At 40.6% G+C, this 27,984-nt stretch overlaps 1 protein-coding gene across 1 annotated transcript; it reads right to left on the reverse strand.

Annotated features, from left to right (window-relative positions):
* Positions 1-160: 160 nt before the first annotated feature.
* SLC35B4 (solute carrier family 35 member B4) lies at positions 161-27,984 on the reverse strand. The gene is made up of 10 exons (XM_003813454.6): positions 27,533-27,984; positions 20,218-20,331; positions 17,523-17,625; positions 15,628-15,677; positions 12,863-12,944; positions 12,595-12,655; positions 10,982-11,091; positions 10,353-10,428; positions 7,222-7,297; positions 161-5,907 (listed from the first exon to the last, which is right to left on the reverse strand). The coding sequence occupies exons 1-10, from the start codon at positions 27,607-27,609 to the stop codon at positions 5,661-5,663; spliced, it is 996 nt and encodes a 331-aa protein (XP_003813502.1). The 5' UTR covers positions 27,610-27,984; the 3' UTR covers positions 161-5,660.

The following is a 27,984-nucleotide window of genomic DNA, read 5'->3' on the forward strand; positions in this document are numbered from 1 at the left end:
GCACTTCAAAGGTAATGGTGATTGGAAACACCTGCAAGAAATTTATCACTTTTATTAAGAAACAATGATGGTACAATTCAAGATAAACCCCAGATGTCTGATGAGTTGTTTCAGAAGGTAAAAAATGGCTCTCTATAAGAAATAATGGCAAAAAGACTCATTCAGTTTGGCAAAACATTTTATTCACAAAATCTCCCATTCCTCCTTAACTCTCTGCACAAATAACTCTTAAGGCTGGAAGCCGATGTTTGATATTTACACAGCTCAAAATCTGAATACCCACTAATGTCTTGTAGCTGTTCTACGTACTCTCAGCTTTCTACTCCCTCCTCCCCCATCTTTGTTCTTAAAACCTAATGGTAATACTGTATCAAGAGCTCAGACAGGATGAATAAAATCCCTGCCATCCCTCCCCACCACATAATTTGTTAGGAAATCCTACTTCTAAAATCATCGTCTTTTTTTTGGAGAATGAGGCCATTCTCTGGAATGAGAGCAACTGGCACAGAAATGACTGGCAATCGCAAGTGATACACAAAGGCATTTTTATTGCGCCGGGGAATAACCACTACTGCTCTCTGGTTCACAAGAGTCGTCTATGCATTTCAAAAGATATCAGTAAGTCAATGTGCCAAAGAAATTATTACAACTTCTTTCTTAGAAAGTATCAGTATTTCTGCTTTTCTTTTTTCACGTATCTCTGGCTCCCTTGCAACTTGCCTCACTTGATTAAAATTGACAAATTTTGGTAGGACGGTTACCAATTTAAGTAGGTAAGGCTCAGGGGAGGTGTCTCAGTATGATACTGAGATCAGACCGACAGACAGTGATCTCCAGGCATCAGCTTCAGCTGCTACAAGCTAACTGTACCAACTATGGAGATGTAAGGGTGGGGCTGGTCACCCCAAGCAGCCTACTTCAAAAACTTTTAAGAATCTTTAATGTTCTATTAGGAATCTTCTTGCACTTTCTTCCTGAGCATCAAATATGTAAGGTGCTAACTACATAATACTCTTCCCTTTTACCACCAGGCAATCCAGAGCCAAAAGTGAGGTAGCAGGCTGCACACTGAGCAATCTCTGGTGTACCTCCTCCCAATAGTCGTTCTTCCTTCTCTTGCTTGGAATGTTAAGAATGTTTCCCCTTATTTGCTTTCTTGCCAACCCGCTGATGAGGAGTGGGAACAGGTATCACGAACCCTCAGGTTTTCCAGAAACTTGAGGGAAGAAGAGATCTTGGCAAGCATTCATTTATTCACGTAACGTAAGCCAGACACTATGCCAGGGGCTGGCGATACAGAAATGAGTAAGACATGATCCCTGGCCCCTCCCATCCCTGGAATGTCTACTAGGAAGAAGCTGCTAGAAAAAGACAACATGCTACTTTAAAGCCAAGAGGGGCCAGTCTCCCATTCCAGCTTGGTACACACTGAACACATTTGAGGCTTATGACTGGTTCTTTTACTTACAAATATTGTTTAGACACATTTTCAAATGTCACACCAATCAATAATAATAAGGAATGGATTTTATCTATATTGACAGTTCTTTCAACCTTAAGAGTGAACTGCTACAGGTAAGATTCAATCACATTTTTCAGGAGAAAGCTATTGAGACCAATATGCTTTGGTTATCTAATAAGGGTGGAATGACTTATAATGCTATTTACTCCAGGCAAAGAGAAAATACAACAGACATAGGATCTTGATTTCAACGTAGTTCTCCTCCATGTGCATTTCTCTGTCCGTTTAGGTCAATGCCAACTGGTCCACCAGTGAACATGTCCACCGGCCCTGAGCTAACTCATTGGTTTATAATTATTCCTGACCTAAGGTGTTTTACTTCCCCTCTCCATAGGTATCTGGCACTGTTGAGTGAAGCCAGTTAATGGGAAGGTAAAAATAGCAAAATAAGAAAGTATTGTTTCCCAAATAGAGAAGGGAATGGTGGTAGAGATTCTCAAATAGAGAAGGGAATGGTGGTAGAGATTCTCAGCCTCCACTTTGAGCTGTAACAGAATAAACAAACATTTCTACATTAACCCTTCACATTCATCGTCATCTACAGATATGGCATTCACACATTCTGCCAGATATTCTCACTATTATAAATGTACCCCCCAATATCAATGCTTGTAAGAATGTATAACAAAATACACGCTGTGCAGATATAAATACTCTGTAAAAATCCACAAAAACATCCAGGGGCCCCAAAGAAGAGAGGCATAAACAGATACAAGATGATAGGTCTTTCTTAGCAGAAAACGCTGCAAGTGAAGAAACTGGAGTGAAGAAAGTGGGGGAAGGAGTTCCGAAGTGAAACAGAGGAAAGCTGCTCAGGAGATGACTGCGGGATATTTATTAGAATCCTTGAAAAACATCACGCCATCTTTCCAGAAGAAGAGAAGAGGTTTACTCTGGGTGGCACAGACCAATTCAGCTTTCATGGTCTTCCTCCGTAGCACTGACCAAATCAAAATACTGCAGCGTTTCACTGTGGTTAACAGGATGGAAAGGAGGAAAAAACTAAAAACAAAGTATTTGGATTTGTCTAAATACTTTAGAACTTGATATAAATGTATCAAGTACATTACAGTTGTTTTAGTTGGATGAAAAAGAAAACAAAGAATCAAAAATAAATTACTAATAAACATGAAAAAGATAACATGTTTCTAATATGACAATAGAGTTTTGGCCAAAGATATGTAGACATTAAGCTAATACAATTCAAATATCCACCATCTTCTGTTACCTTATCTGTTACACTGTCAAGTTGTTCAGCAGGCACACAGGTGCACACACACACACTGTATTTTCTGGCTAGTGTCCTTTGCTATTTGATTTTTGCTCTAGCATAGAGTTTTGGATGTCTTAAAAACTAAACTCTTTGTAAACAAACAGTATCTTCATCTCTGAAGCATAAAATTACATGGTCTTGACCCAGAGAAAGAGGAGAGACATTTAATAGACATGTCTCTTCCAGTTAAGTAGGAGTCTGATCTTCTACAAAATAGTTTATTTGTCTTTTTAATAAAGGTTGAAAAAATGTCCACCCTGGATTAAAAAATCAGTTAACCAAGGGGAACGTATTTTTTTTTTTAAAGAGTAGTTTTAAAAAGTATTAACTGGTGTCCATTAGACATATTTCCTTATATTCAGCTACTAGAGAAAAAACAGTTCCCAGGGAATTTGGGGCTTTCTGCTTCTATATGTGGTCATCTTGTGTGAGTGTTCTAATCTAATCTATTCCCTGCCCATACATAGCCTCCTATCCATAAGACTGGCTGAGGTATTCACGCTGAGATGAATACACATGCTCTAAGACCAGACGCTAAAACCTAACGGGCCCAAGTACTGTCTGCGAACATCAACACATACCCAATGATGAAAACTTGTAATGTTTTCATCAACATAAAATGGGTGACATTAGGTATGTGAGGCTGCATCCTATTAAGAGTTCAGAGACTCCAGATCCATAGCAATGAAGTCGCCTCTAGGGACAGGTTCTTCTATTAAGTGGTAAGAAAAAAGTAGCTTTTGTTGCTTTTAAAAGGTTATTTAACACTTGGATATTTCTAGCACCGTCAATTCTGAGGAACTCTACATATTTCAAAGCAAGTGGCTTTTGATCCTATGAATAGGTTCACTTCTAATTCAGCATCCTTCAGAAGAGCCCATTACTGGCTCTAGAAAGCTGTCAATGTCCAGAGCAACACATTATTACTCTGTAAACTTAGTGATTTAGGTGGAGAAATAATATCCACATTTTAAGTAACAAAAACCCGAGGCAGCTTAAATGACTTCTCCAAGCGACCTGGTGACTCTAGGACATTTATCTCCACTACTGTTGCTCAAATCCATCAGAGAATAGCTCTGGACAGTGGAATAAACATACCACACCATGGAATGAGCCCAGGAGACCTGCAGAGCCACGTCTCAGTTTAAGAACACAATGTGTGCACCACACACACACACACATACACACACACACACAGTCTTTGTCTATAGGCAAACAGAGAAGTGGCCGGTGAGTTCAGCTGCTTACAGAGGAGCATGTACTGGTATGTAAGGTTCCAGCTAAGTAAAGAAAAGGGATGTGAAAGTGCAGCCACTTCCGTGCCCTTTGATCACACACAGACTACACAAGAGCACACACAAGCTACGCATATTACAGCAACAGCGTTCCTCCTATTCAAGATTGTCCAGTGAAAGGAAAACTGGACCTCTGAAATGATTAGCAAAGAGAGGCATGTTTCCACACACAATAAAGCACATCCAACCATCCTCAATACCCATCGAGAATGCTAAGATACCTTATAGGACAATAACAACTTTCAATTGTCGTTGAGGTTTGACCTGATTTACACATCACACACTATATATCTCCATCTATGCATTCCCTTGATGGGTCGTGACTCTATCAGAGTCATCGGGTAGAGGGGAATCTCCTGGTGGTGAAGCCTTATCCTCCCACTTGAGACCCACCCTTCTGCCCTGTGAGTGCCCGGCTGGGCCAACAGGGACAGCCATGGCTCTTGCGGTGCTGAGCAGGGCCATCCTGCCATCACCACTGTGGCCTAGGCAATGGGCTTCAGGGGTGTCCCATCCATAACAACCTTTCTTTTTTTTTTTTTTTTTGAGATAGAGTCTCACTCTGTCACCAAGGCGGGAGTGCAGTAGCACGACCTCAGCTCACTGCAACCTTCATCTCCCGAGTTCAAGTGATTCTCCTGCCTCAGCCTCCCAAGTAGCTGGGATTACAGGCACGTGCCATCACACCCAGCTAATTTTCGTATTTTTAGTAGAGGTGGGGTTTCACCATGTTGGCCAGATTGGTCTTGAACTCCTGACCTCAAGTGATACACCCACCTCAGCCTCCCAAAGGGCTGGGATTACAGGCGTGAGCCACCGTGCCTGGCACAACCTTTCTTTGTTATGAACACTGTGTCTGCTGTGAGATATGCTGCAGGGCTGCCCTAATCACAGAAAGCAATGGATAGAAGCATCTGACTTTTGCATAGAAAAAAAAAAAGCAAAATGTGGGAAAGAGGAGTCCCACTAGTCTTGCTGCACTGTCACTGGGAATCAGCTCAGGGGAACATCTCTTTCCTTCCCAAAATGCTGGAGGAAGTCCAGCCCTGCTGTTACTGGTGTCTCGGTTTACTTGGCCACTCCTGGTGATGGTGGTGCCTGCAGCGTCTGACTGACCGTGAGGTGCTGCTGAAGAAGGAAAAGGTGATGGGAGACAAAAGGGATAAGGTCACAGGATGACAATGACTGCTGTAGCAGAGATGCATTAGAACAGCAAGAGAAGGGACAATCTTTTCCAAGACCATGGATAGTAAGCCTTTTGTTCAGGAGACTCAGAATTCAGAAAACAAGAATAATACTGAATATGTCGGTAAACAAAACAGAAATAAATGAATGGGCTGTTCAATAGTCCAGAACTGTTCTTTTTTCTATTTTAGGGCTGAGGGGTTTCTATTTAGTCTACATGTGTCAGTCTGAGCAATGTGAGAAGTCCCCTCCTCCTGAAGATTTCCTGTTGCACGGCTGGCTCAGCACTGCGGGTAGCTCGGCATTAACAAAAGCGAAACGGTGGTCAGACCTTCACAGGGTCCCTCCCTCATGACGACACTGGTCTACGTACTCCAGGCAGGCCTCAGTTCTTCTTGCTGTCCTTCTGAGGCTCACTTTTTGTGGTCCCTAGGTTGTTCCACACCTCTGTGTACATTAAGGTCCCAATGAAGACAAACAAGGTGCCCAGCCAGTGCCACAGGGTGAAAGGGTTCTGGAAGTACAAGATGGAAAAGATGAGGCTCACAAATTTGCGTAGGGTCACGACGAGCGTGACGGTGAGGGAGGCGCATTCCGTGGTGAGGATAAACACACCCCGGATGCACACGTACCTGGAGGAGTGGAGTCAAGGTAGTTTTCTGTAGACTGTACTTGGGGGATCAGTGAGAGAACCTTCTGGCATGGTCCCTGGTTTAACTTCTCATATTCTAAGAAAATGTGAAGGTCCGCTACGGCAGCTCTGAGGCTCCTCCTGGGGAGAACCTGCAGAACAACTCCTGTCCTGCCATTCCATTTATGGGTACCAATTCGAAACCGCCTAAAAAACCCCCAGTTATTCTTATGTTGGAGTCTTCCTATGGTTACAATGACAGGCACCTCCAAGATAATGACAGAGGGTGACGCTCTCGGTAAGGGTGATCCCATTCACCTTTATTTATCTTGCCTCCAGCCCTTCTATCCCCTCCTCCAGAAAGGGACTCTGGCAAATCTAGGAGCTGACTTCAGAGGAATGAGGTCAATCTCGATTCGTTTCACTATTTCAAAGACATAATTATTTTTATAATGAAAGTAAGGTCATTCGAAATAACCATTTTAAAAAACGAAAACTTGATTACTTTGAAATTTCTTTTTTTTTTTTTGAGACAGGGTCTTGTTCTGTTACTCAAGCTAGAGTGCAGTGGAGTGATCAAGCTCACTGCAGCCTCGATCTCCTGGGCTTCAGCGATCCTCCCACCTCAGCCTCCTAAGTAGCTGGTAATTTGAAATTTCTTTCAGGACTTTGCAGCAGCTTGTGATCACTGGAAATATCTTAGGACACCAAAAAATCACAGGTACAAATCACAGATGATTTATGCTATACAGTAGTTTTTTGTTTGTTTTTTGAGATGGAGTCTCACTCTGTTGTCCAGGCTGGAGTGCAATGGCATGATCTCAGCTCACTGCAACCTCCACCTCTTGGGTTCAAGCGATTCTCCTGCCTCAGCCTATGGAGTAGCTGGGATTACAGGCACCCATCATCATGCCTGGCTTACTTTTGTATTTTTGTAGAGATGGGGTTTCACCATGTTGGCCAGGCTGGTCTCAAACTCCTGACCTCAAGTGATCTGCCCGCCTCGGCCTCCTAAAGTGCTGGGATTACAGGCGTGAGCCACCACACCCGCCACTATCAATCAACGGACTCCTACACTTCTACTCAGAGCACTTCCTCCTGCTGCCCTGTGCCTTACTGACCTACTGCACCACTAGCATCTCTTCTGCCCTCTACAAGGAGTTCCCTGAATGGGTCTCTGTCTCCAGCTTACCGCAGAATAAATCCAGCGAAAATCAGATTCAAGTCAACACACTGTTAGAAGAAAAGAATGACCATTCCTGTGCCAAAAGAACCTGATGATGACATAAGGGTGACAGCACAGTCCAAAGGATACTGAGTGATGATGTTCATGAGGAGGTAGAACCACATGATGGGCAGGGTCACTCCGATGACTGGAATTTCATATAACTCTGTGGAGGTTACAAGAGGATATAGCCATATTGCTTTTTCACAGCTGAATTTTTCATATTTTGAACAGGGTAATACAGACTGAACATAATAGGAACAGCAACATTGTCTTCCTTGCAAATAGAATTGGATCACGCATCACTTCACTTGCCTTGACTCCAGTCTATAGCAGCCACTAAAGTCATTAAATTGGTTTCTTAAAACAAATAATAGTTTTAATTTTTAAGGAAGTGTTTTACCATTTGCCTGAATAGTACCTCACTCTACAAAGAAAGACTGTGAAGCACAGAAAAGTTGAAAATGATAAAATGATATAGACAGCCTTAACTACTCAACACAAGAGGAAAGGCGGCTAGCAACTACTGTTTGGAAATATGTTCAATCACACTAGTAATTACAGAATTCCAAAGTAAATAAGACTGTACCATTTTATAGCTACAAAATTAGCAATTCAAAACTTATTTATTTATTTTTGAGACAGAGTCTCACTCTGTCATCCAGGCTGGAGTGCAGTGGCATGACCTCAGCTTACTGCAACCTCTGCCTCCCAGGTTCAAGTGATTCTTGTGCCTCAGCCTCCCAAGTAGCTGGGACTACAGGCACACACCACCACACCTGGCTCATTTTTGTATTTTTAGTAGAGACGGGGTTTCGCCATGTTGGCCAGGCTGGTCTTGAACTCCTGACTTCAAGTGATTCGCCTGCCTTGGCCACCCAAAATGCTGGGACTACAGGCTTGAGCCACTGCGCCTAGCCAATTCAAAATGTATAAATAATATCTTAATCTGGCAAGTTGGTAATGGAACTGGCAGCCACAGGTTGGTGGCAGTATAACTTGGCGTCATTCTTTAAAAAAATCAATTTCATAATCCTTATTAAGGGTCTGTAAAAGTATTCCTACCCATCCTTCAGAATTAATCCTAGTTTAATTCAAAGGAAGAAAAAGGTTCTGCACTCATTAAAGTACTATACATAATAAAGAATAACTCTGAATCAAAATCAAATGCCCAATGATGGTGCAATGGCTACATAAACAAAGGCACTTTCATTAGAGGAGGCACTGTACATTTGATAAAAACAAAAATCATAGAGATTTTATAGCCACATAAAAAAACTCAGAAAAAAAGTAAAAAACAAATATAAAATTATATCCACACAAGGATTACAGTTATGTAAGAATCTCTGTAAACAGACATGGTCTAGAAGAAAATCAATAAAAATAAAATTGGCAGATGTCTAGGTTGATGGAACTGTGAATAACTTTAAATATATTCTTACATTAGTTTTAGGCCAGGAGTAGTGGCTCACACCTGTAATCCTAGCACTTTGGGAGGCCAAGGCAGGAGGATCCCTTGGGCCCAGGAGCTCGAGACCAATCTACCAATCTGGGCAACAGGGAGGTCCTGTCTCTATTAAAAGACACATACACACACACACTCTCACTCTTATGTTAGCTTTATATAATGACACTTGCACAGTAAATTTGTGGGAGGAAATAAGATGAAAGAGAATACAGACATAGAAACCCTTAATGGCTCAGTTTTTTTGTATTACTAAATTTTTTTCAGGTTTTGAATTATACAGCATAATTTAAGAAATTCTGATACAATGATGCTGAGATCTGGTAAGAAATATTAATTTTCTTTCACCAATAAAATGTCTCATATATACATACACACGCATACACATAAAGACTAATTTTTGAAACTTAGTTCTGGATCAGTGGGCAATGCCAATAATCTGGTATTCTATTATCTTTGATATACTTAGCAAGTATTGAAATGAAAAGGAAGTTAACAAACGTGATTACTTTTTAATAACTTCAGAGATACACAGAATCTCTGAAGGAAGGAGACAATGAATATCACTTAAAATATTTTGACAGATATTTAGCTCTCTTGGAAAATTCACGGATCTCAGACACTTAATCTCAAGGAAAGCAAGAGAAGGAAAATGTATCTTTAACTTGGAAATGATTCTGGAGAAGTTGAAGGCAGATTCCGTAAAACATTTTATCATGAATACCTAGCCCTGTGATTTTTAGAAGCAGCATTCTAACAACTAAATCAATCACGTGGAATTTGACAACATTTTTATTTCAATAGCTCTTTGCTACGTGGGACTTCTCAGAGATCTTAAAAACTGTTGTGTTAATATGAAGAAATGATTATTTGAGTAATTCAGAGCCTTACAAACTCTTACACACTACCTTCACATTTTTTGGGGGATGGGGCAAATGGGAGAGGCAACGCTATAAATGCAGAGAATAGTCATAACTTCACAACTCATGCTCAGATAGCAAACAAATGTTTACTGAGCACCTACTGTCATTCTACAAAATGCACTTAAGCATTTGAGGTGTGTGCAACATAAAGCCTTGATTTTAAAAACGTTTATTTGTTCCTTGTGTGTTCAATGTGTCTATATTATACTCTGTTAGTAGATAATCAGATCATATAAGTGATCCCTTTCAAGTTAACTGACAATCTATAGCTAATTTATTAACTGGCCAGTTTAAAAAGTAACAGCTAACTTACACTAGACGCTTGAAACTAATTTTGCTTATTCATCTGCTGCCTATCTCATCTGTAACTAGGAGAAAAACCTTGTCATCATTGAGTTCCCCTCTTGCTCTGCTCCATGGCAGCTTGGGCTGGATCTGAGAGCAGCTCTGCCTTTCATGGCAGAGAAGGATAAACAGCAGTTGAGAGAGCTGGACGGCTGCCCAACTTCGCAGGGCTCCAGTCTCTGCAGTGTGCTATAAGTATTCATTTGCATTCTCAAAACATCAAACATTTCACATACAAATGCAAACACACAAATTCCAAAGCAAAATGGAAAACTCGAAGATATTCTTTTACTTCCTTTGTAAATAATTGAGAAACCCCTGTAAAAGCTTTTGCTGCTTCAATGACTGGAAAGTGGAATGGAGACATTTTCGAAAGGAACACATGATTTGAATAGGATTATGAAAAAGGCCGAGGTCAAGTCAAGAGTAAAACTGAGACTCTGCCTCAGAAACTGTCAGGTAATTCTACTGTCTAACCCCAAACTCACCAGACTTATTGAACAGAACTGCATGGTCATAAATATCAGAAGCCAAGAAGACGAAACCCGGAAGTGGAAGGGCATGCTATGGAAAGAAACAGGTCAGATAAATGTAAGTGCAAAAACATTATAGAATAATTAGAGTAGCTTTACAATGATTAAAAGTTGTACAGGTTGTTTGACAGCAATACAAAGAAAAGCAAGTTAGACTTAAGTTAAATGTATACAGTGCTTCTTGACCACTTCACCTTGTATGGCAGGATATTAACCCCCAAATTATGGTTCTTGCCCTTATAGGGTCTGAGGGCCATCACAGACAAAGCAAACAATGGAGCCAGCATCCTTTCCTCAACAACAGGGAATGGAGAAATTTAAACATATAGTCTTTCTGCACAAAAGGATTTGCTAAATATGCAGACACAATTTAATTTGCTTTGATTGATCGTGATCATCTCATGTAGTGAACTGTGACTCGGAACCCACCAGAGCATCCCATCAAAACTGCTTCAGTCTGTGGGTCTCAAAGCCATCTACCAATAATACACCTTCAACTACATCAGAGAATGTTAATAATTCACTTGAAGTAACATTGTACAACTTAGGAATTTTCATGTTCCCAGGTTCAGGAAGTTGCTTACATTATAAAACAAAGCCTCCTTGGAGTGTTTCCCAAATCGTTTGTAGAGAGTCTCTTGGAATATCCCCATCCTTGCTGACATCAGAAGAGCAAAAGTCAATGCCCCAATACCTAAAAAACAAACATCAGGTGACAAGATGTCTGCATTTGTTCATTTCCAGATGTTTGTCTTGAAGAACATTATGGTTTAAAGTCCTGCAAATATTATGAACTAATTGTAGGACATGTACAAAACTGTAAAAAGAAATAAAAATACATTATTACCATCTAGTCCTTTACGGCTTTCTACATCTCCTTATATATTCATTTATGTAAATTTTTTTAACACTAAGACAGGATCAGATTGCATATGGAATTTTATATCTTGCTTTTTTCATGAGCTTTTGCCTGGAATTTTGCTTCAAATCAGTCATTAAAATTTTTTCAAAAGAATGCTTTTAATGACTATGATATGGATGTAGCACACTTAAATGTATGAGGATGGTTATTTCCAATTATTTCATTATTAAAATCAATGTACATCCTTGTATACAAATCTTTAAACAAATGTTGATATATTTTAGGATAAACCCTCATAAGTGGAATTACTGAGTCAAAGGCTGTGGACATTTAAAAAATACAATACACAATATTTTTCCATAAATGCTGTGTCCATTTATACCCAAACTATTTTTATTATATAAAAATAGTTGTCTTACTGTACCCTCAGCAGCAATGAGATAACCATTTATCATCTTGCCAGTATGATAGGCCAACATAAAAAGGTATTGCATTTGGGTTTCAATTTGCATTTCTCTGACTACTAGACTAGTGAGGCTGAACCTAAAATTGTTGGGTACTACTATTTCCCCCATGAACTATATGTTCATATCCTTTGCAAATTTTTCTTATGGAGTATTTTTCTAATAGCACATAAGGATCTTTCTATGTTACAAACAGTAACAAGGGATAAAGTTTCAAAGCCAAGAAGCAAGGAGAACACAGTTCTTTCACTGCTATTTCTCTTCCACTTGGTCAGTCTCAACCTGTTATTGTTATCATTGAAAGCCCTTGGAACGAGTCTCACCTCCATATCAAAAAATGTGAGAACAAAGCTCTACAGGAGCTGCCTATTTAATTCCACAGAGATCCTTGTATTTTTAAAAATTCCCCAGGAGATTCTGATGATCAGTCAGGTTTGGGAACACTGCCATATGGAACAGCTAACCTCTGAAGAAAATAAGTCTTTAGAAATGAGTCCCTCGGAAATTTAAAGAGTCAATTGCTCTAACGTGCCCTCTTGCAGAAGCTTCAACTCGGCAGACGGATCGTGAAGAGACGGATGACATTCAAAGGGTGTGATGTGCAAGTAGACACACACTTTTCTTTCTACACCAGTGGCAACCAAGAAAAACATGGATCCATGTTGCAGAACATACTGCCACGAATGTGGGGGCATTTTCTTTTTTTCATTTCTTGAACGCTAAGGTTCAGAGAAATATGATCCCAGGTGCCTCTCTTCCATGGCATAATTTGTTTAGCTGAAGCTTCTTGTCAAGAAACATTTCTCTTAGGAGAAAACTCAGCAAACACAACTGCAGAGGCAATTAGCTTTATTATAATTATTGTACTTGCCTAGTAACCACCACACAAATGCCTGGAATCCATCATTCTCACTCAAGCTGGACTGGGAAGTCTAGGAAATAAGAAAATAAATTAGACACAGAGAGCAGAACTACGTGCAAAGTGCCGACATACAAGGGAAACATTTATGTTACCCATTTCCCTCCCCTCTTCTCTTTCAAAATCTTTGTATTACATAAAAATTTGAATTGTATTAATTGCCTGGTAACTGGGCCCCAATAGCAAGTAGTGAACATAAAATAATTTGTGAGCTTCTTACCACCTGCTTTGCTGACATAAAAGTGCAAATAAATATCCCCACAGACACCAGGGCAATGGAGGTATATTTGAATATACTGTATCTGCAAAAAAGAAAAAAAAGAAGAAAAACACCTTAGGAAAGCACAGATATGAATTTCCCAGTGATATTTACAGTCAGATGGTGCATGAAAGTACAAATCACTAAAGTATGACAGACAGGATTACTTTCCAGCAGACTCCACAGAAGTATGCATATGAATGAATCAGGAGACTGACTGGTTTCTAACCAACACTTTTCCTTAGTACTGTTTAGTCTGTCTCCAACAATTTGTTGACCAATCGATTATTTCATCAGGAGACAAAAACAGAAATAGACCAGATGTGATGTTGCATTCTGCTCTCAAGAGTCCAAATGAAAGCCTGACCCAGTCCTTACTAGGATCTGTTGCTTTTCCTGTCTTTAGGGAGACCAAATCTGTGTCCTAAGACACACTGTGCGAGTGGAAGAACAGGCTATCAGGTGCAAGCAGCAGGATTCAATGCTCAGAAAATAATCCAATCATCCATTCTCTGGGGGAGGCTTGTTTTTTTTTAAATCTCTGAATGACTTAACGTTGTTTTAAAATGTTGGCATAGTTGGATAAGAGGAAGGATATTCAGATTATAGAACTATGGGCTGTAATAACAGTAACATTTCACATTAGCTAGTATCATTAGCACCCTCTCAGATTTTTGGTGATCAAGCAAAAGGCCTCAGGCAAGGATTAAAAGAAATTAAGAAGATGAACCATCCCAGGTTTTCTACTCAAATACATAGTATTGTCCTGGTCACAGTACCTCATAAAAGGCCAGCAGAACTAGCTAATGAGCAGAGAAAGGGACTAAAAGGGCCAAGAGGACCACGCTAGGGAGCGGTTGGGGAGGAGGCAGGTACGAGCGGAGGTATGGTAAAAAATAATGAACCCTTCAGTCTGGAAAGATCACGCTGAAGAGGTTTACAACTGAGGCCAAAAATAATAATAAAGGCATGGGTAAGGTGAATATAAATTTGATATTCAAATCCTGGAATGAGGAGCACACTATGAACTTGAGGGGCTTCTACCCAAGATAAAAGGAGATAAGAAGTTACTAATTCACTCTATTGGAAAGTTAACTTATGGAAATTCCTGCTCAATGGGAAAGAGATACACACAGAAAAGAGAGTCAAAAGGCTTAGATAGATGCAAGATGACACACTCAGAACAAGTTCTTAAGGGCAACAGATGCTTGAGAAAGACCCCTAACATTTTGGGGCACTATCAGGAGAATACAATTTCTCTTATAACATGTTCTTTTGTATCCTTGTTATGAGCCAGAATCAAAGGTTGGGAAAGAGCACAGGCCTGTCCCAAGGCGAATTCCACACTATAAGAAGCATGATGATCACTTCAAATGTAATAAACCTGACCATCATATGTATAAATATATGTTTAAATGCAGAGAACCAAGAAGAAAGAAATCAACTACAGTAGTACTTTTCAGGGAATTCATAAGCCTCAGGAGATAAAGGGTCCATGATACGGAGCCTAGTAGGACAGGACAATTGTTCTTTTTATGACACAGCCCTTAATACTTAAAAACTCTAGGTTCTCACATTCTGAATTTACAGCTACTTTCCAAGCATGTATAGAGAGCTTGGGGCTGGATATCAAATACATTGAAACGCTGCCATCGACTTGTATAATTTTGGTCTTAACAGTGAACTTTCCCTGATAAATTTCCCAAACTGTATGTGTTGTCTCTTGCTAACATCCTTCCTCCTTAGGAGTGAGGGGTGAAGCTCAGAATGAAGGTGACAGACAAATACTTTGAAAAAGCATCCCAGGTACTTCTGGTATTTCCTGCTCCTGTCCCCCCTGCTCCTGTCCCAAAGAGAGCCATTGGTGATGGTCACAAAGAACAGTCCTGAACCTTTCATTCCATCTTCTTGGCTATTTGGGCCTTTTTAGGAATTTCCTTTTTAATATGTACAACCATTCCTTAGCTTGCTATGCTGTACTGATAAGCATCTTCTAGGGCAGAAGTATCCCATGGAATTTCTGAGATGTTAGAAATGTTCCACATCTGGGCTCTCCAACGTGGTCACTACCAGCTCTGTGAGTCTACTGAGCACTGAAAATGTGACTAGGAGTTTGAGACCAGCCTGGACAACATGGCGAAACCCAATCTCTACCAAAAATACAAAAAAATTAGCCGGGCATGGTGGCACATGCCTTTGGTCCCAGCTACTTGGGAGGCTGAGGTGGGAGGATCACTTGAACCTGGGAGGTGGAGGCTGCAGTGAGCCGAGATCACACCACTGTATTCCAACCAGGATGACAGAGTGAGACCTCGTCTCCAAAAAAAAGAAAAAAAAATGTACGTGACTAATGAAACTGAGACACTAAATATTTAATTTTCTTTAATTTTGACTATTTCTTTAAATAGTCACACGTGGCTAGTGGTGACCATACTGCACAGTGAACCTCTCTATCATCTTTGTAAGTTGGCTTCGCAGGTTAGTGTGACACTAAAATTCAGTGATGCCAAGAGCTATTCAGTTCGACACAGAGACACCACAGGTGTGGCCTCTTACCTGATCAGCTGCTTCAGGACATTGCATGATTGGGCCTCACTGGTAAAGAACTAAGAAAAGAGGTAGATGGCCAGAAGCAAACTTTGGGACAAGGAATCCAGGTGACTAGCTTATGGACAGGGGCTCAGGGTATCATTTCCATACACAAAATATAGAAGTGTATTGTTTACCTTTTCTTCAAAATGATAATTCCTAGAATCATGTTGGCAATTAGAGAACCCTGCAAAAGGAGACAACAGTAACAGAGAGGTTTAGTGCACTAGGAAAAAAACAACGTAATTCGAGAGAATAGGAACATGGGCAAGGGGAAAAAACATGGAATGAAGGAAGCTAGGATGAATAATTAGTAAAGATTTAGTTGTTCTTATGATGGCAAAAGTATAAACCATAAAAATCTACTATGATGGCCGGGCGCGGTGGCTCACGCCCATAATCCCAGCACTTTGAGAAGCCGAGGTGGGCGGATCACCTGAGGTCAGGAGCTTGAGACCAGCCTGGCCAACATGGTGAAACTCTGTCTCTACTAAAAAATACGAAACTTAGCTGGGCGTGGTGGCAGTTGCCTGTAATTCCAGCTACTTGGGAGGCTGAGGCAGGAGAATCCCTTGAACCCGGGAAGTGGAGGTTGCAGTGAGCCAAGATCGCGCCATTGCACCTCCAGCCTGGGCAACAAGAGCGAAACTCCGTCTCCAAAAATATACGTGTATATATATATATATATATATATATATATATTTAAAAAACCTTTTAAAGATGACAATGAGAATAAAAAGGATCAATTCTCGATATAGTCATTATCAGCCCTCCTTATAGGCATGTTTTGCATCCCGTGAATACTGTATTTTCATATTTGTTTGAAAAAAATTTGCATATTTGTGGACCCACGTGGTTTAAACCCATGTTGTTCAAGAGTCAACTGTAATTGCTCAGTGCTGAAGCCAGGGCTAGCACGAATAAATGATATCATAGACTTATTTTTGTCAAAATTTCCATCACCTAATTTATAAGAGCTTTTAATAAGCTTCTCCCTATTACCTGCACCTTCTACCCCCGACCAGTTTTTTCTTCCCTCAGACGGAGTTTTGCTCTTGTTGCCCAGGCTGGAGTGCAATGTTGCGATCTTGGCTCACCACAACCTCTGCCTCCCAGGTTCAAGCGATTCTCCTGCCTCAGCCTCCCGAGTAGCTGGGATTACAGGCGTGTGCCACCACGCCCAGCTAATTTTGTATTTTTAGTAGAGATGGGGTTTCCCATGTTGATCAGGTTGGTCTCGAACTCCCAACCTCAGGTGATCCACCCACCTCAGCCTCCCAAAGTGCTGGGATTACAGGCCTGAACCACTGTGCACAGCCCCTGACCAGTTTTAATGGAAAAAGTCATGCAAGGATCTCTCTGTTCTCTAAAAAGGTGACAATCAATCAACAGGTGTTTATTGAAAGTCCACTATGTTTTCAATGCTTTGAAGGTCACCTTATTATAATTGCTTTGGAAACTCCCTTCAGGAACAGTACAATCTCACAAAAATCTCAGACCACATGGAAATGTTATCACCACAATTATCAGCCTTTTTTGCCTGGAGTGCTTTAGGAGAAACCCTACCTTCATCAAGAATTTCCCTTTATTATCTCAAGTCTCTGCTTAAAAAAAAAAAAAAAAAAAAAAATCAGAAAAGACAAGTATCTCTTTCATGTTCTAGAAGTAAATGTACTTTTATGAAAGAAGAAGAGATAAGAAATAAGTTAAATAACATTAATAGCATGTTTGAATATAAAATCAAAGAGATGAGGGAAAATGAAGGTAAAATCAGTTTCCTAGGGAAAATTTAATTTTCTTTTTATTAATCACTCATTAGACCTCAGAAGAATAAAAGTAAACCATCCACTTTGAGATTTCTCTTTTTGCCTTACTTCTCAGATGAAAGCCACCCTTGCTCACGCATTCACAAACCTATTCTTCTACCCAAGACCACTTACTACAAGAACCTTCTAGTTCTGCCATATATTCAATCGATCTACTTAACTATACTTTTCAGAGGAACATATACACGTGATCCGGCAGCACTTACGGATCTAAATATCATATGCAGGGGCATGGCAATGTTGAGATTCAGGGCATAGTTGTTCACCACGCTCACGGTGAAGAACATGGTCACCATTATGGCATAGTACCTGAAATGCAGACAGAACAGCTCATCAAACAGAATCTAGGATTTCAAGAAAATCAAGTATAGGAAATATATATTTTTGGCTAAAAAGGCATTTTGCCTATTTCCTCTGCGTTGCAAGATTGCATCACTATTATGCCATGTCAACTACTAAGTACATATCAAAATGCTTCACAAAGCCAGACTAACATGGGAAAATCTAAGTTATAAAATACATTTAAAGAAACACTATTTTAAAATTTTCAAGTATATATAGCAACTTAAAATGATTGTATTGATTCTTTGTAAATAATTTTCATATACCTCTGAAGAACTTGAAAATGGCTGATTTTCTCAAATACCTCCTCTATACACTTGTTTGTACTGTTAATTTTCGCTGTTTCTAAAGAAAGTATTTGCTAAGTTAAGGATTATTTTCAGCCTAGCAGCTGCTAAAATTCTCCCGCATTCTGAACTAGTGGCCTCCAAATTAATGAGGACATGGTTTGACTTGTACAGATTTTTATTTAAAATCAGGGTCTCTGTTTTTTGAAAGTTTATAGGTCTTAAAATAATAGAAACAAAAACTAAAAAAAAAAAAAAAAATCCAGTAACCCTAATAACTTAAAGGGATAAATACAAATGAATAATTACGAACAGATGAATTACACAAATAATTTTACATTTGTATGTCATCACTGTGATTCAGAAAATACATAAGATGCCTTCTACATGTATTGGTCCAAACCATATAAAATTGCCGTTTTTATAGGTCAAAAAGAGTTGAATGTCAGAAATTTCATATGACTCACTTACTATATTGAGTAAGAGAAAAAAATAGCATTTAAAATAAATGGCTAAAGAATGCAGGGCAAAGGCAAATAAGTGGTTCCATATTCTTCAGGAAATGTTGATCTTGGAGATTCCCAACCATTTTCCACCTTTGCACATCTGAAGGATATGACAGCACTGAGTCCTAAGTGATCTTCCCTGAAAGAACCCATTCTGCGTTGCTAGTTAGGTGTGGAGCCATACACCACAACAGGCAGTCAAGCCAAGGCTGAATTAATATAGTCTGGAAAGTCTGAGGAACTTGACAATGAACACACATGCAAAATTACCAGCAACAGCTTCTTCACAGCTTCTAAATAATATACTATCAGCGACTTTACAAAGTTTCTTGCCAAATTTTCTTAGTTCTATCTTGAAGAGGTGCCATTTACAGAGTTTGTCAAGGTCTTTTAGGGTAATTAATTTAACTATTCCACATTGCTTGCCTAGAAATTGTGGATGGGGATGAATGACATGAGCAAAATTTTGCTTATGGCTCCACCTACAGAAAATAAAATGGCCAACACACATAGGACATGCATGAGAATATGGTTATGAGGGCAAGATCACAGAGACCCTCAAAGGGCAGGATGGGGAGTCTGGACATCATTCAGAACATCGTGGTAACCACAGAGTGGGGCGACATGATAAAATGATATTAAGTGAAATGGACGGATGAAGAGGTGGGAGGCAGGGAAGTCAGCCAGCTAGGATGCTATTATAAAAGATATGGTGACAGGGTATACTTCCTGATCTATGCTAGTGGTGGAGAGAATGGGGAGAGATAGTGGGAAGAGGCAGGAAAGGGCCAGAGGAGTCAAGAAATGCTGGGGCTTTTACTGCAATATAAATGCTGGTCTTTAGGGGCAGAAAGTTTTATGCAGATACTAAAGCCAATGAAAAACTAAAAGTATCTGGAATATTTAGCATCGCACTGGGAACTTTAAAAGTATAATATTAACAAAATTCAGCCAGATTTTCTATAGCAGGCTACGTAAGAATGCTGCAAAAGAAAACCAACAAAGATGGGCCTTTGCCTTCATACTTGGATATATTCATACCAGAATGTCGCTCTAAATGGGAGTAAGTGACATCATCCTACTAAATACTCACAACTGGATGGATTACACTTTTATCTCAAGTCACTCTCAGCAAGAAGGCTGAGTTTTCAATACACTGTTTAACATAAGAACTGCCCTGCTTTCTATTTGGCCCCATGAGTACAATTATGCACATTTGGACTAATGTACTACAGGTCTGGCATCAACAAATGTTGACTTTGCTTGCCATTCATTTTCTTTTAATTGAGGTGAAATTCACGTAACATAAAATTAACCGTTTTAAAGTGAACAATTCCGTGGCATTTAGTACATTCACAAAGTTATGTAACTACTACCTTTATTTATTTCCAAAAGCCATTCGTTTTTAAGAAGAAACAAGGATACTCCCCTTTTAGAATGTTTGATAACTTCACCAACACAGAAGACAGCACAAAATTTGTGGTCACACTAGGCCTTCTGACTAATCCTATACTAAATAAGAACACACACACATACACACTCCTGTCTCCATCATGGTTATTTTAAATCTTGTGGCAGAAATTTTATTTTCGAAGTAGGTACCCCGGATTTTCACAACATATTAAATTCAGAAAATGACTTATTATTCTACTGGTATCTCTGAAATAAATCTTATAAAAGAATGTCTCATCCTCCTTTTATACAGGTACCACCTCTTTACTTTCTTAAAAAATCCAAAAGCTAAAAGAGACTCTAATGTACCATACCTTATTGGGATAGCTGGTGGCTTCCTTCCCAAATCAGCTTCAAAGAGGAAGCCTTCCACAGCAATAAATAAAAATTGTGCAAATGTCACAATGTTCCCACATCCTGGATGCTTCCTGTATAGTGAATAATAAAAGAGGGGGTGAAGGCACAAAAATTGAGATACAGAACACTAAAATGCATTCTAATTAGAGGGCCAGAATAACAGCGTGGATGGATTTCAATTACCCACTGTCCTTTATCTCAATGTTCATAGCCTTTGGATCACATATACTTAGCATTGATCTCACAGAGAAGAATGTCAAGCTTTCTTATTTAACTCTTCCTTGCGTGTATCAGGCCATGAGTGAGAATTACTGTGACGACACACTTGTTCCCAGAACTACGATACAGCTTTCCTAGTAAACTGCAGGAAATTGGTCATATGTTCTTATTGGGATCTTTGCTTCACCAGAAAGGTCTTTAATCAGGATCCCAGTCAGCTTAGGTAGCAAAGCCCAGGGACAGAAATATGCTCAGGTCTCCTGGAATGTTTATATATCCCTCCTGACCAGGAATCACCAAGACTGCTGTCAAACGAAAAATGGACCCAGTGTTGATGATAGGAACATTACTTTAAATGGTGCCCAGCAACGGGGCAAAATTGGTTCTTGGGATGGGGGAGATATCTTACTCTTTTTATAATAATAAAGTACAAATATACATACAGTACCTGAACCAGTACACACTATATCTATGGCAGGGGAGGGATTAAGAAAACAACGTCTAAAAAGTATTCTGGAGGAGGCATAATGAACAAAAGACTGAAAAACACTGCCGTAGTCTACTATTCTCTACAGCCCTTAACCCAGTGTTTTGAATATATTAGGCACTCAAAAAATGTTTGTGGAATTCAATAGAGTCTCTTTAGTGATCTGTGAAACAGTTGGGGAAGATTCCCCACGTTCAACAGTGATTGTTAGGAACAAATTTACAAAGTTAAAAACTTCCTCCTGACATTCATCTTGAGGCACTCTGAAAACTAGTCATTTAAAATGTTCAGGTTTTCTTGAGCTTGTCTTCCATTCAGCTCTGCTCAATCGCTGGAAGAAGAACAAAGTGAGCAGTTATCTTTGCTCTCCTGAAGCTTCCAGATTTCCTATAATACCAATATTCACCCGCCTTCGTATTCTGTGTTTTCACCTTTTTTTTTTTTTTTTTTTGAGACAGAGTCTCGCTCTGTCGCCCAGGCTGGAGTGCAGTGGTGCCATCTTGGCTCACTGCAAGCTCCGCCTCCCGGGTTCATGCCATTCTCCTGCCTCAGCCTCCCGAGGAGCTGGGACTACAGGTGCCTGCCACCAGGCCCGGCTAATTTTTTTGTTTTTTTTTAGTAGAGACAGGGTTTCACTGTGTTAGCCAGGATGGTCTCCACCTCCTGACCTTGCGATCCACCTGCCTCAGCCTCCCAAAGTGCTGGGATTACAGGCGTGAGCCACCACGCCCGGCCTCTGTGTTTTCATCTTGACCAAAGGCATTTACCTGAAGCTGGTGAGAGGTATGTAATTGTATTATTACATATTAATATACTGCTACTTACCAGAAATGACTCCATTCTCCATTGGTATTAGTATTATACAGCAATGCCAAGATATACAAGTCCTTAAATATACCCATTAGGCACAAAAATAAGACAATGCAGGCATGAGCCATTCTTCTACAGAGCTAGGCTTACTAACTGAAGCAGAACTGTTGCTACTCTTTAAGCTCTGCTGCCTATGAAGGTTTCCTTGAAAACTGCTTTCTATTCAATTCAACAAGTTCTCTTTTAGCACTTCTTATGTTCAAAGGACAAGGCTAAATGCAGGAATCCATAAATAATCATGTAAGACATTTACCTCATTCAAGGACCTAATTAAAACCATTAGCCTAAATATGAGTGACAGAAGGAACTTTAACTCTAGATGGTTCCTAGCACGGTGCTTTGGAACTCGGGCCAGCCTACTCTGCTTTTTAAAAACCTGTTTCCCAAATGGTCGGCACGGTGGCTGGCTCACGCCTACAATCCCAGCACTTTGGGAGGCTAAGGCAGGTGGATCACCTGAGGTCAGGAGTTCGAGACCAGCTTGGCCAACATGGTGAAACCCATCTCTACTAAAAATACAAAAATTAGCCAGATGTGGTGGTGCATGCCTGTAATCCCAGCTACTCGGGAGGCTGAGGCAGGAGAACCACTTGAACCTGGGAGGTGGAGGTTGCAGTGAGCCGAGATCATGCCACTGCCCTCCAGCCTGGGTGACAAAGCAAGACTCTTGTCTCAAAAACAAACAACAACAACAAAAAAACCTATTTACCCAAAGAGGCTCACTCTCCCACTTCTAATTTGATTAGTCTGGGGTAGGACCCTGGAATCTGTACTTTTAAAAGCTTTCCACTTGATTGTCACATGCAGCCAGGTTGGAGAAATACCAGTCAAGGTGCAGGGAAAGGGCTGAGAGTGTATGTGAGTGCATGTGTCGCTGTGTATGTGAATGCACAGGTAGTTCTCAGGTGCTGACACAAGGTTGAGAACCACTATGCTCCACTGTGCTTAAAAGTACACACCGACATGCGAGATGCTGCTCTGTCACTTGCTATGTGACAGAAGTGAATTAATTTATCTAAGTCTAGTGTTTTTATCTTTAAAATGGAAACCATATGAGTGCCTATCTCTGATTTATTGTAGAGTAAATGAGCCATCCCTGAAAAGCACTTAACACAGTGCCTGCCACAGAGTGAAAAAGGCAAATATGATGACCAGTATTTAGGATCTTGCATGCTGAAAGGTCTTCAGCCTTTAAAAGGCATTCCAGTTGACTAAGTTTTCTCATCTCTAAAATGAAACTGATTTCACTGTTGTAGTGAGTATTCAATGAGAAAATACATGTAAGTGCCAAGCACAAGAGGTAATCCAAAAGAGGCTTCAAAGTTTCCTTCTATGTTCTCTTTAACAAGCTTAGGCCAAGTCAACTAAAGAACAATTATCAAGACTCAATTATGTGTAGAGTTAGGTGGCTGCTTCCAGGGAGCCCCCAACTTGAATGGGACTAGATCCCTGCCCAAGAAGATGACAATATGGGAGAGCCAGATGCGAAGAAGGAGGACGTCAGAAGCCAGTGCCTTAGCAGGGATGGTGATGGGACAGACCATGTCCCATTTACCTTTCTGCTCTCACTTTCGGGTCAGTGACCCACCTTTACTCAAGCAAGAGAATGAATGTGAGGGTTCCAATGTGATCTAGAATCTTATAATTTCTACAAAAGATAAAAAGAGATTTAAAAAATGATTCACATGACATGTGTATTCGCTATAGGATTTTTAAAAAGGGCATCTTAGTACTTTTTATTTTATAGAGGTGGGTATTGATATGCCCATTTCATTCCATTTCTAAAGACGCGGAGGGTCCCATTGCACTGCGTCAGGTAAGTCTCCCAGCGGTCAACGGCAAATAAATGGCATTTGCGGTTACCCTTAGCATTATGATTATTACAATTCAGTGGGGTTTGGTATGGGTTTTTAGTTGTGCAATAATTGCCACTATCTAATGTTAGGACACTCCCAAGAGATACTCTATTCCCATTTTGAGTCACTTCCCATTTCTTCCTTTTCCCAGTCCAGCAATAACCCTAATCTACTTTTTGTTTCTATTTCTATAGAATTTAAAAATCTCCCTAATGTACTCAAATAATTTAATTTTTGAAAGCGCAACTTATGAAGCCTTTTTGAAACACACTGTTGTATAGCTACCAATGGAATTATTTGTTTTAACTTGAATAATTCATTTTAAAACTTCAGAGTAAAAACTTGGATCCCTTAATCTTGTTTTCTTGAGCTCTGTTCCTCAGGAATTGTAATCACTAACTGCAAACAGTTTCTCTTACTCTGAATTCTCTTGGCAAAAATTCCAATTTTTATTTAAAAAAGAATGCAACTTTGAAGAGAATGAATTGGGCAGATCGTTTATGCCGTTTGCATTTCTTTTGCTGAATTTAGGAAACTAATTCAAGATCAGGCACTTGAATGAAAAATAAAATAGGAAAAAAAATGTTTCAGATTGTTTTTCTGATGTAAGGCATGCAATATCTTGCCTAGTTAGTTAGCTGGTGTGTGTATATCTTGTTTCCAAGGTAGAATGTAAGCTCCCTAAGGAGGAATATCAACGCACTCGTCCATTACTACCTATCTGCTCTGTCCACTGCATTGTGTTTTATTATTGGTCCCAATCATAGGGATAAAAATCAGAAAGAAAAGCCTAAATTTGTTTTCCAATTTAGGGAAAATGGTTAAAAATGTCCTCTTCTTCCTGCAAGTCACTTAGCATTTATATTTAGTGTTATACTTGCTACTTATTAGGGCACCTAATGGCTCCAAGCCAGCCAATATAAAAAGCACAGTTCCTAGGCTATAAAAATTTATGGGCCTTCCACTGCGATGTCCCAAGATAAAGTCACAAATTCCAAGGCCATATCTAGAAAGAACCTTAAGGCCATCTGGTTCAACTAGCTCTTATTTTATTGATCTGTAACACAAGAAGTGGAGACTTGTCTTAGGAAAAGGCTCTATTCAGTCTGGTGCACCACTGATTATTTTAATAAATGCACCTCCTCACCACTTTATGAAAACCCATTGTTTTATGCAAAAAATGCAGATTTACAAAAAAAAGATAAGTGATGATTTATTTACAAATTATTCAAAATATTTTAAATAGAAGCTCCTATAATGCATGAAAATATTTTATAAAATTAGATTTGTCCACGACTTTGTAGGACCATAAATATATAAAAAAGAAATATATCTTTCTTTTATATATTAAAGAAATATATCTGTATTGAAACCAAGTTGTTGGACAGAATGGGAAGCCCTACAAGTGTGCTTTAGGCTTTACATGCGCATCTCACTTCATCCTTCAAAACTCTGTGAAGCTGGTAGAACCATCATCACCATCACCCCCTTTTACAGTTGGGTCAGACTCAGGGAGATCAAGTAATTCAGTCAAGGGCTCACAAACTAGTAAAGAGGGGATTCAGTTGCTTGCATATTCTCATGTCATACAGCCTTTGGCAAGATTTAATTTAATGGCATATTCAACACAAATATTACCATTATTCCCTGACTTTCATTTCCATGGCTGGCCCGATGATATCACTTTTTTATATTTTCTTTTTTTATTTTTTGAGACGTAGTCTTGCACTGTTGCCCAGGCTGGAGTGCAATGGTGCTATCTCGGCTCACTGCAACCTCCGCCTCCCGGGTTCTAACGATTCTCCTGCCTCAGCCTCCTGAGTAGCTGGGATTACAGGTGTCCACCACCAGGCCCAGCTAATTTTTGTATCTTTAGTAGAGACGGGGTCTTACCATATTGGCCAGGCTGGTCTTGAACCCCTCACCTCGTGATCCACCCACCTCGGACTCCCAAAGTGCTGGGATTACAGGTGTGAGCCACCATGCCTGGCCAACTTTTTTATATTTTCAAATCAATTGTTGCCAAAGTGGCCTTCCTTTAAAAGTGTATCAGATTTACAGTTGGATACAATTTTTTTTTTCATTTTTTATCCCTCATCACCTATTCCCAAGTCAAATAACAGATCTTTATCAACACCTTCTGTACAATAAAATGTCAAGCTCCGTAACAGCAAAACTTAACCCCACACAGAGTTTACCTTAAGTAAACTGGTTGCTTTGGGATGATTTAATCAATGATATCAAATAAAATAAACTTCTAGTAGGCACCACATGAAGAACTGGATGACCAAAATCTATGGGCTGCTCAAGTTCAAAACTGGCAGGGAGGTTGAAAAAGGTATTGGACCAGGAGCTTAGATATCTTGGGTCCCATTTCTGGCTCTGCCACTTACAAGTAGTGAAGGGTCACCTAACTTCTTTGGACCATTTCCACTTCAGTAAAACAGTTTATAATTCTTGACCAATCTTCTGCACAGGATTGTTCGGATGATCAACAGAGATACAAGTTGAGTATCTCTCATCTGAAAATCTGAACTCTGAAATGCTCTAAAAAATACGAAACTTTTTGAGCACTGATATGATGCCACAAGTGAAAATTCCACACCTGACACCTTTGCTTTCTGATAGCTCAACGTATACAAACTTTAATTCATGTACAAATTATTAAAAATATTGTATACAATTACCTTCAAGCTAAGGTTATGTGTATAAGGTGTGTAAGAAACACAAATGAGTTTGTGTTTAGATTTGGGTACCATCCGTAAAATATCTCATTATGTATATGCAAATACTCCCAAATCCAAAAAAACAAAAAAACAAAAAAAAAAAACACCAAATAACACCCGTTCCCAAGCATTTCAAATGAAGGATACTCAGCTTGTAATGTATAGATTCAGAAACACGAGCTAGAGAACACTATAGGTATTGTTTTACTGCCAGGAAAAGGAGCCCAAGAGAGGCTAAGTGACTTGACGGGCTACACAGCCAGTGGACGACGCAGCCAAGAGTGAAATTCACAACCCAGCTTTTTAGTCCTGGAGGCTTTTCCACACCACCTGTTGTCTCTTCTGTAATAGCTTCTATCCACTGAACTTTGCACATTCAAAGTGACCTCAAAGAGCCCTCTCAGGTCACTTGGACCGATCTTCTACTTGCTTTTTTTTTTTGTCTTTTTGCAAGCCACCTCAAAGAGCACTCTCGGGTCACGTGGACTGATCTTCTACATAAAAATCTGTTCTACCGCATCATTTATGTATGTTTGGGCAAAGTACTCATAACCATTTCCAAGGCCAATAAAGCAAATGCTTTGCAGGATGCCGTAATAAAAATAAAACTTTCTTTGCAGTATGTACAAAGTCAGACTGCTTTACAAGTCAAAAACCTTTGCTCAAGTCCAGCCTGTGCCATTTAACAGGATCGAAAAAAGAGCTAGAGTTGGATGGGAAGGAAGAGAGAGTGGTTTGGTGAAGGAACCTTGGTTCTGACACTAGCTCTCTGCCGACCTTGGACTGGTCATGTGAAAAACTCTTCAGACTTCAATACCCCCCGAGTGTGGAAAAGGGGTGACGACAGCAACACCCTGAGTCTTCCCCTCGCAGGAATGCTTTGAAACTGTTAGGCGGGACTGCGGCCGGTGCGCAGTTTTGGGAAGCAGCGGACTCAGCGGGGTCCCAGGCTGCCCAGACAGGACGGATTGCTGGGGGCGCTCAGGCCGTCCTGCCCCGGGCTCCGTGGGCGGCGGGGTGGGGACAGGGCGTGGGCGCGTCCCGGGGGGACCTCTCCTCCAGCTTCCTCCGCCCCGCCCCGGGAGACCGGGTGCGGCCCGAGCGGGTCACTCACCGGGCCAGGAGCTCTAGGAAGATCACGTTACTGCAGCAGCCTGCGAACACCAGGCCCACCGCCAAGGCCGGGCGCATGGCCGGTGCAGGGTTGGGGAAGCAAGCGCACAGAGTAAGCGCCCGCCTACACCGCTACCCCAGGAAGCCGGCCTCCTGCCTCTTCGCTGCGCAGCACATCGCACCGTCCTGGAAAGCCGCTCTCACTGGGGGCCGCCGCGGTCTCCCCTTCTCCCGCGGCCAACACCGACGCTGCCAAGAAGCTGTAGTTCGCAGTCAGCCTCGGTCCCATTCATCCGAGGGGGCGTCCGAGCCCCGGCCAGACTACATGTCCCAGGATGCCGTGCACCTTTACCTCAGGATGCGACGTTCCCGCTTCCGCCAGGCAGCTCCGCCAGAGAGGACAGGGGGACGAGGTGCCCGGCATGACTCGCGCGATAGGCGGCCGCGGGGCTT

This window comes from Pan paniscus, chromosome 6, assembly GCF_029289425.2.
Source record: "Pan paniscus chromosome 6, NHGRI_mPanPan1-v2.0_pri, whole genome shotgun sequence".
In the NCBI taxonomy this organism is placed as follows: domain Eukaryota; kingdom Metazoa; phylum Chordata; class Mammalia; order Primates; family Hominidae; genus Pan; species Pan paniscus.